This window comes from Saimiri boliviensis, chromosome 19 (assembly GCF_048565385.1).
Source record: "Saimiri boliviensis isolate mSaiBol1 chromosome 19, mSaiBol1.pri, whole genome shotgun sequence".
Taxonomy (NCBI): Eukaryota; Metazoa; Chordata; class Mammalia; order Primates; family Cebidae; genus Saimiri; species Saimiri boliviensis.
The window spans coordinates 31773060-31782826 of record NC_133467.1 but is presented as its reverse complement, the minus strand read 5'-3'; the positions used below and the strand labels follow the sequence as shown (position 1 = coordinate 31782826).

General features: G+C 44.7%; 1 protein-coding gene across 1 annotated transcript in view; it reads right to left on the bottom strand.

The window, feature by feature from the left end:
* Nucleotides 1–2872: 2872 nt before the first annotated feature.
* Nucleotides 2873–9767, bottom strand: part of KCNJ10 (potassium inwardly rectifying channel subfamily J member 10) — a 33949-nt gene continuing 27054 nt past the window's right edge. The window contains exon 2 of the mRNA XM_003937922.4: nt 2873–7878. Within this exon, the coding sequence (XP_003937971.1) occupies nt 6739–7878 (1140 nt within the window). The 3' untranslated portion in view covers nt 2873–6738. The remainder of the gene's footprint in view (nt 7879–9767) is intronic.

Sequence of the window (9767 nt, the reverse complement as noted above, 5' to 3'; positions counted from 1 at the left end):
TGAGTTCCTCACCTAAAGCCATGGCTCCTGTTGAAGCTATAGCTCCTTCCGTTGGGTGCTAGTCTTCTGGTTCCAGTAACTGTCCCCAGGTTTAGGGCTGGTAAAAGCTTCCACTTTGTGAGTGCCTGGGTACATCACCATATCTTGCTGATGTATTAAGCTTACTCATACCTTTGCAAATAATTCCTTAATTAAAACATGTCCCTTGGCCATCTGTCTCCTGCTAGAATCTTGACTACTTTAATCACTTTCTTTTTCACTAGATTTTGTTTATATATCTTCCTTTGTCATTTCTTTGGAATCTGTTTCTAATTCTTTCCATGCCCAGCATCCTGAACCTTAGTCCAGACCTTCAACCAACTCAACTAATAGGTGGCAAACACCTACACTATACTAGGATCTGTGGCAATTGCCTTTCCCTCAAGCTTTAAAAATCTTTTAACTGATTTAATGTTTTCTGTCTCAATTCTAGTGCCAAATTGTTATTAATTAATAGTATTTTACTTAGATTCTTTCCTCCATCAAACATCTTCCATGGTTCACAACTGCCTAAAGAAAAAAATAATGAACTCTTTTGCCTGACATTCAGTCCCACCATTTTCTGGCTTTAACTTACCTTTCCAACCTATTTGCCTATAAAGCCCTCTGTTTTAGGTTTACCATTCCCAAAATATGTCTTATGCTTTCTTCCCATGATACTTTGTTCATACCGTCCTTCCTACAAAGAGTGCTTTCTCTTGACTTAAATGCTATTTGGTTTTTCAATGCTGAACTCAAGCCTCAACTCCTCTGTAAACTCTTCCTAGACTTTAACAAGTGAAATAGTCTCTCTCTCCTCAAAAGGAGGTAATGTTTATTTCGTCTGTTCAATTTTTTAAAAGTAATTATATCATGCCGTTATCTAAGTCTTTTATAGTTAGTTCACAAAACATACACGCTCCACTGCATACTTTAGGCCAGTTCTTTCTCTCCTTTCTTTCTTTCCCTCATGCTAGTTTATCAAGCATCATACATGACAGGCACTATGTGGGGTGCTGGGCTGTACTCGTGACCAAACACTTGACATGAATCCCATTCACGTGACACTTGAAGTCTAGTAAGCTACTTAGACATTAGTCAAATAAATTCACAAGTAATACACAATTGCAGCTGGGGTAGGTGCTCTAGCTTTTAAGGGGATTTATTTGATCTCAGATGGGCATAGTAAGAGTTAAGAAGGTTGGCCGGGTGAGGTGGCTCATGCCTGTAATCCCAGGACTTTGGGAGGCTGATGTGGGTGAATCACCTGAAGTCAGGAGTTCAAGACCAGCTTGACCAATAAGGTGAAGCCCCATCTCTACTAAAGTTACAAAAATTAGCCAGGCATGTTGGCATGCGCCTGTAGTCTCAGCTACTCAAGAGGCTGGGTCAGGAGAACCGCTTGAACCTCGGAGGTGGAGGTTGCAGTGAGCCAAGATCACACCACTGCACTCCAGCCTGGGTGACAAAACAAGACTGTCTCAAAAAAAAAAAGAAGGTTGGAAAGTGGCAGGTAGTGGGGAGAGTTCCACAAAAGGAATAGCAGGTGGAAAACCCCATGATTGTACATCCCTTGATGCATGCATTATGTCTTACATTGCTTCGTTAGCTGAGTGATGCCTTCCACATAATAGGGACTCAGTGTTTGCTGATTTTTCTTGAATCTTATGTCAAATGTATTCTAACCAAACCTCTTAGATTGATACCATCCCTTGCCTACTTCCTGTTCCTGTGAAATGTTTCCCATAGAGATCTCACTCTTTTTAGAACATTCTGCTAATATTCTAAATGTTATATCTGGCATTAGTACATGGTACCTGCTATTGCTTTTAGTTATATTTGTTATATGCTGCTTGTTTTATTTCTCTTCCCTTACAAGTTTGTAGGTTTCTTTAACATTTTTTTCCTGTTGCCCAGGCTGCAGTGCAATAGCACAATCTCAGCTCACCATAACCTCCACCTCCCAGGTTCAAGCAATTCTCCTGCCTCAGCCTCCCAAGTAACTGGGATTACAGGCATGCACCATCATGCCTGGCTAATTTTGTATTTTTAGTAGAAAAGGGTTTCTCCCATGTTGGTCAGGCTGGTCTTGAACTCCCGACCTCAGGTTATCTGCCCACCTGAGCCTCCCAAAGTGCTGGGATTACAGGTATGAGCCACAGTGCTCAGCTCTTTAACCTTTTAGGCCTTTTAGAAACTATACATGTCCTTTATCTTACGTATCTCATATGTCTTAGGATTCATTCCTAGTATTTCCTAAATGTTGTACTTAAGTATTTATTGACAATGATAAGAGACCAAATTTTCTCCCTCCTTCTATCTCTCTCCCTCTACTTCTGGGGAACAAGAATCAGTGACCGTAGGATCTGTTGCCTCTCAACAGAGAAAATTCAGGGCTGGCTATTAACAACCAGACCTTTCTCAGGCTACTGACAAACAAGGGTAGAAGAGAAATCCATTTCTTTGAGACTTAGGAGAAAAAATGCTGGTAATTAAAGGAATAAGCTTACAAAGAACCTTGAGGATATATAAGGAAAACTGACAACAAGACTACATGGTAGCATGGAAGGGAAATTGGGCCTGTGATCACTGGACAAAAGGGACGATGCCCAGGATCCAAAGCATCTTGACTTTTATGGATTAAGCTGAGCCAGTTTTCAGATTCCTGGGTCTTAACTGTGAAAGGAACTCGCTAAAGCATGAGAGAAAAATTTTAAACAGAAGAGGCTGGGCCATGCAGTCAGAAATTCTTCCAGCACAGCCTAATTCAACCCTCCACTCCCATGGGTAGACCTAGGAGTTCAGACCTCGACAGTATTGGTTTAGATTTCTAAAAGAAGCTAGAGTGACAACAAAAGAGTCATCCATTTTATTTAGTAGCTTATTAACAGACCAAAACAAAAGAAAACAAATCTTACACGCCTTTTTTTCCTAGATAAATTTGACCTGGGTTAGTCTTTAGTGCAATGAATGGAAAACTATCCGTGACTCCTTCTGCATCAGTAGAATTGGCCATTACTGAGCCTGGAGGGCCACGCTAACCTTCCAGCAAAGGTAGTGTGTTACTTTACCAGTGAACAAGGTTAGCTAGCAAGAGTGAAGGACCAGGGCAGCAGCCGTGGGGAGGGGACAGTGTCCCTGACTTGTAGCAATAGTATAACTGGCTTCCTTTCTCTGCTCAGACCTTATAGGGAAACTCCTGGATGATCTTATTAGGCTGACAGGGGTTGGGGGAATAATGGAGTGAAGCATATTGTAGCAATTTCGGAAGCTTCTCATGGAACACCACCATCTCCTAGAGCAGCTAGTAACCCCACTCCTCATTTTCATTCAGAAGCATCAAAACCAAAGCGTCACCCTCCATGCCCAAATGGCAGGATTAGAACTCTTCTGGAATTCATGGCTTTCTCTTCGGGCTGCTTGCAGCCACACAAAAGACTGGGCCTCGGCCTTGGGAGATCGTAGGCCCAGCAGCTCTTCAGTCTTGGCATTTTGGATTCCAGGGTTGAGGCTTCCCTTTAGTGCCTCCCATACACCAAGGTGTTCGGCTCCTCAGTTTAATTCCAGGGGTGAGCAATAGCGGCTCCCACCCCTGTGGAAAACAGGGAAATACAGTGTACTTCATGAAAGGGAAACAAAAGGGTGCTTTATTTTATTTTATTATTTTAAAAAGGTACTGCAGTGGCAGGACGCTGCTGGGGATGGGGGCACACAGTGTAAGTGGTAGATTTTCCAAGATTTCCCCTCCCTGTTGTCCTCTTAGTTCTCTCCTCCCTGGTCCTATCAGTAGTGTAGGATTCAACAAAAGCCTTCATGAATGCCTCTTTATTTCCGAAAAGGAACTTCCACCCCTCCCTTTCCCATTCCCAGACTTGAAATCCTTCATCAGCTATATCACTTCCATCTTGAAACCAGGACCACTGATTGTAAGTCTGAAAATCTGAGTGTCCTACCCCATAACCAGGGCAAGATATCTGCCCCTGTTGCTAAAGTCTTTGAATATTTCCCTTCTGTACATTCAATATATTTGGGCATATATACATCTATATACATCTTTCTATATATATATTATCTCTGTTTCTTTCTTAGATAAACCTTTCATATGTGTCATATCCTAATTCCCCAAGCCTCCCTGCTTCTTGTTTGTGAGCCTAAGCAAGACTCAAGAGTTCATTGATTTCACTAGGTCCTTCAGCATCATTTTTTTCTCATCGTCACACTCCTGGTATCTTCCCCCATCTGTTGTTTTGCCCATCTTCTGAAATCTCTCCTTTTGACACCTGTGCCTACTGACATTCCAAGTCCATGGTTGATATGGGGGCCCATTTCTTAAAGACCTGGCTGCTTCTGAAGCTCGGCCTATAGCCTGAAAGAGGATTTCAGGTCAGAGGAGGCAGACTATAGTCCAAAGAACCACTTAGAGTTAGGAGTGGGGGTAGCTGTTCCCTGTGGGGGGCTTATGGGAGAAAATACTAGATTGCATGAATAGGATGGCATGATTTAAAGTGCAACTTAAAGCAAAGCCTGGGATAATACTGAAGGAGATTCCAAAGGGTAAGTCAGAAACTTCTGTTATCCAAGAGGCTAGGGGCTTGAGTGTGGGGGCTTAGAATAGGCAGCAGGGTAATGGAAACAAATTAATCCCTTCAGGAAGGAAACATACCATGGCAAAATAAACCAGAAGGAGAATAACTTGCCAATGGATAAGAAGATACAGATACACACACACACACACACACACACACACACACAGAGCAGTACATCTTGTCCCTCTACACTGAAAGAAATCAGGTAAATCTAATGAATAAAGTTGAGAACACAGAAGCTGGCTCTTTGCCTTCTGTTTTCTGTTTCAGATTTTTCAAGTTTCTGTGGTTCTTGTTTTTACGACAGCTAGAAGGTAATGGTGGGGTTTGCAGTAGATGCACAATGAAGGGTCTTCAGTTAGTTGAGTTCAAAGAGAGATCGATATAACAAGACCTCGTGCAATTATAGTAGGTGGTAATCATGGGTCTAGCCTCAAAATCTTGTGTTTCTCTGCAAGGCTCTGTACGTAGATGCATGTATATATTCTGTGTGAGCATGTAGCTTGTAACAGTTGGCTGAGATCACCTTAAATAAACTGCCACTTGATTCATAGTGGGACTATGCAGTACCACTGTGTGGGGCTTCCTTGGTACCAAAGTGAGGCCAGAAAGCGGTCTAGGGATTTGGGGCTTTGGATAAAGCTCTGATTCCTAAATGTCCTTCCCTGACTGTTACCACAGACCCCACCAGGGAACAAGGAATAGGCTGAGTCTGATCTCTTAAAGTATGCTTTTTGACTTGCCTAAAAATGGCCTGATTGCAGAGGAAAGTAGAGATGACACTGATTTTCATCATTTTATACGAAGTCTCAGGAATGGCTGAGGGAAGCCATGGTTATTTGATCAGACGGTATAATTTCCTCTCCTCTCAGCATTGCCTAATGAAATAACTGGCACTTTTAGAAGGCACTGGGAGGTGTAACTGAGAATAGTGGCTGCCAGCCACAGAGTTCTGCTTCTGCCTAAACCTTAACAAAGCATCACCAATTCCCAGAGGCTCTCTACAGCAGTCTGGAAATCTGAGAATTTGCCCATCCCTCATGGTGGAGCTGGGTTAACTTTCCAGGGAATCTGTGCCCTGTGAATCTAGTTTTACTTGAGGATCCGTGTTAAGAGAGGAAGGCCCTTGCATTTCCCCTGCCTTCTCCTAAAGGGTTGGATTTAAGGAAAAAGGATCTAGGCTGGGCAGGAAAAGAAGAAAAGAAGCCAGGTACGATGTAATCTGGATTATTATTTTCAGACCTTTCCATGGGGCTTGGGCACTGAACTCTTTCTTTTCAAAGGAATGTATTGGCTTGTGTCCTTCCATTCACTGGACATGGAGAAACACATCTTCCTGGGGCTGCCTGGAAGATAGGTTTAAAGTTTTAGACAACAACTGGTGTTAGTCACTCCAAATTGGAGTTCAGAATCAAGGATAGATATGGATGGTCTTATGTTTATGTTTCTTGGGCCGGCCAACTCCAATTCTCTGAGAACAGAGGCTATGAGGGAACTGGGTATCCTGAGAGTGTTCACTTGAGAAACTAGCCAGGGAAAATAGTGGTGACCATGGTTCTTATGGCCAGAAGTTACCAGCAGAAATCAGCTTCACAGTGACAAACCCTGGCTTCTTTCAACAGAGGTTGGTAAAAACCCTAGGATACAGTGAGATCAGATTCCTGTATTTCTGAAAGCACAGACAGCAATGTGACCATCAGAGAGAGTCTTGCCTTTGGGAACTTGCTAGATGGAAAGGTAGAGACAGGGGGAGCTCCAGCCTCAAGTCGCCAAACTTCTTGGTGGTGGCGGGAGGTGGGGGAGTCTATCCTTCCAACCACATGGTCCTCCTAATGTGAGTCTCCAAGCATGGCTGAGGCCTTCTAAGCCACTACAGCCTAATCCCTCTCTTTCCCCCATCCTGGCTTAAGGAGGTATGTGTATTGGGGCAGAAGCAGGGGGAGGAGAAAGAGGACAGTGGGAGGGGAACCTGGACTCCAGTTGGCCTAAGCTAATGACAGGCCACTGGGTTAAAGAAGAGGGAGTGGAGGATGGGTGCTTCTGGGGATCTCCAGTAAACCCAGGCAGTATTCCTTACTGGAGCATTGAAAGAGAGGAAAAGAGACCAGAGGAATGGGGAAGTGGGAACAGGTCATCAGACGTTGCTGATGCGCACACTAAGGGCACTGCCCTCCTTCTCAGCCTGTTCCCTTAATGACTCCTCCAACTTGAGCTTTTCAGGGTCTCCATAGCGTACAGTGCTGTCACGGAGGCCACTAGGAGAGGGCACTTTCACAACTTGGTCAAAAAGGCTGAAGTCAGCTATGTATTTACCACTGGCTGACAGTGAGATGGCAGGTGTGAACTCGTAGCCCCAAAGGATCTCCTCTGGCAGGTAGGAAGTGCGCACCTGGCAGGTGGCACTGGTGGACTCCACTGTCCCACTTAGGATCAGCACCAGCTCGAAGTCACCCTCACCACTGCGAAGAGGGAGATCTTTCAAGGGACTGGTCTCGTCTACCACATGATAGAAGGTAAGGGGTAGAATGAGGAAGGGGCTGTCAGAGGCTGTGTCTACTTGGAAAGTCACATTGACCTGGTTGAGCCGGATGTTCTCTCCCTCCTTGGTTTGGTGGGTCTGAAGCAGTTTGCCTGTCACCTGGCAGCCAATGAGGAGGCTCTTGCGCATGTTGGCAACTCGGATCATGAGGCAGGGCTTCCCATTGTGAGAGGCTACAACTGCATGCTGGCTGAAACGAATGGTCTCAGCCCGCTTCTTAGGCCGGGCAATCTTCGCCAGGAAGGTACCTGTGATGAAGATTTCCAGGATGGTGGTGAGCACCAGCTGGGCAATAAGAAGCACAATGGCCAGTGGACATTCCTCACTGATGTAGCGGAAGCCATAGCCGATGGTGGTTTGGGATTCCAGGGAGAAGAGGAAGGCTCCAGTGAGTGTGTGCACCTGGACCACACAGGGGGTATGGTTGGCAGGAGGATCCAGCTCCAGCAGGTCCCCATGTGCCACAGCTACCAGATACCACACCACACCAAAGAGGAACCATGTGCCTGCAAAGGTCGCAGAGAAGAGCAGAAGCTTGTAGCGCCACTGCATGTCAATGAAGGTTGTCCACAGGTCCTTGAGGTAGAGGAAGCGCTTGTCAGCAATGTGCTCCATTCTCACATTGCTGCGACCATCTTTTGTCAGGACTCTCCGCCGTCGTATCCCTGGACCCATTAGGGGCCGGCTTTCTGTCTGAGTGGTTTGACTGTAATACACCTTGGCAACGGATGTCATCTGGAGGGAGTAAGACAGCATAATGGAGGTTATTTTAGAAATCTGGCCAACCCCTATCCCCCAATCCATGGAAGGGAGGAATTCACATTCATTTGGGTGTCACTTATGTGTTCTTGTATTAACAAATATTTATTGAGTACTTGCTATGTGCCAGGCCCACTGCCAGGGGACAAGGTGGGTGGATCACCTGAAGTCAGGAATTTGAGACCAGCCTGGCCAACATGGTGAAACCCCATTTCTACTAAAAATACAAAAAATTAGCCAAACATGATGGCAATCACCTGTAGTTCCAGCTATTTGGGAAGCTGAGACAGGAGAATCACTTGAACCTGGGAGGCAGAGGTTGCAGTGAGCCAAGCTCTCACCACTGCGCTCCAGCCTGGATAGCAGAGCAAAACTCCATCTCAAAAAATGGTAATAATAATTTAAAAAAAAAAAAAAGAAAATGACATCATACTCTCCAAGAACTCACAGCCTAGTGAGAAAGATGCCTATTTAGTAAGCAAATAATTGCAATACAGTCTGATTTTTGTAATTGTTACAGGAAGAGAGGCAGAAAAGAAAGAGTAGTAGCTTCACAGTTCCTTGAAGGTGAGGGTGAGACTAACGAGAGCCTTCACCACAAAACTAGTCCTTGGAAGATCTCTAATTTGGAAATAGGATCCCTCCCCACCCTCATGAATGGCTGTGAAGCAAGACATGCTATCCTGCTGAAATCCTTCCAGGCCAATCCCCCTTAATACATACATACACACACACACACACCCTTAATTTCTTCATTCGCTCCTCTGCCCCCAAGTCAGTACCCACTCATGATACTAAGATACTCATCTAGTTCAGAGAATAGCAGAAACTACCCATGCTTTTACCCTTCGAGATGCTCTCTAAGTGCCCAGACCATTTCATTTTTGATCATCATCATCATCTGTTTGCATCATCTTTTGGTCTGAGTTAGAGTCTAGGGCAGTGTTAGGAAGAGTACAGACGGGACTTGAACAAAAAGAAATAAGCAGTGCTGGAGGAGAAACAACATGTTGAAACCTCCTGGCAGCACTGGGACATTTTCTCAAAGACTGGCAGAAATGCCAGATTGTGGGTGGCAAAATTGTTTTGACGGAGTGAAGTAGAAGAGCTAGGGGTGTATATTAACTAGCAGCTATGTCTGCACAGGCTCAAATTCAGGACTGCTATGTGTTCTGATAGCAGTAAGTGGGACAAGGCACTGAAATAGGAGACAATTCACTTAATACAAGGTGCCTGGCACCCTTGCCCAAGCACTAACTTGTACTTTTCCAGCACTGAGAGAATTTTAATCACTTGACTCTGGATCTGATAGCCAGATCTTCTGCAGAGGAGCAGGGTGATCTCTGGGGAGTTTGGCCCTTCTTGGAGACGCTCGTTACATTCTCCATTCCAAGAAGTCTGAACCATTGAATTTTATGATTCTTCACACTGCCCACCCCGCTCCTCACTCTGTTTTCCCCATGGCCTTGCCCCTGGAAAACTTTAAATTATTTGGGCCTGACTGTATGCCCAACCAGGTAGGCACTGAATTGGAGATCACCAATGGATAAGAGCCCAGAGAATGTTCAGAGGCAACAGGAATGCCCAATTTACCAGTCCACAGGCCATTTGGAACTTCTGTTCACAAGAGACTATTCAGCCCAACCTGGATGTCATTCACTCCCCTGTATCCTTGGCTGCTTTGGAACAAAAAGAAAGCCTGCAACTCTGAAGTCTGAAGAACTTGTGTTTCAAGCCCAAACAAAGCCCTGTTTAGTACTCAGCAGTAGTAATAATAACATAACCACCATACTGCCTGTATCTATCTACCATTTTAGAATTCACACATTAGATGTCCTTCTCATTTGATCCTCAAACTCTTGAAA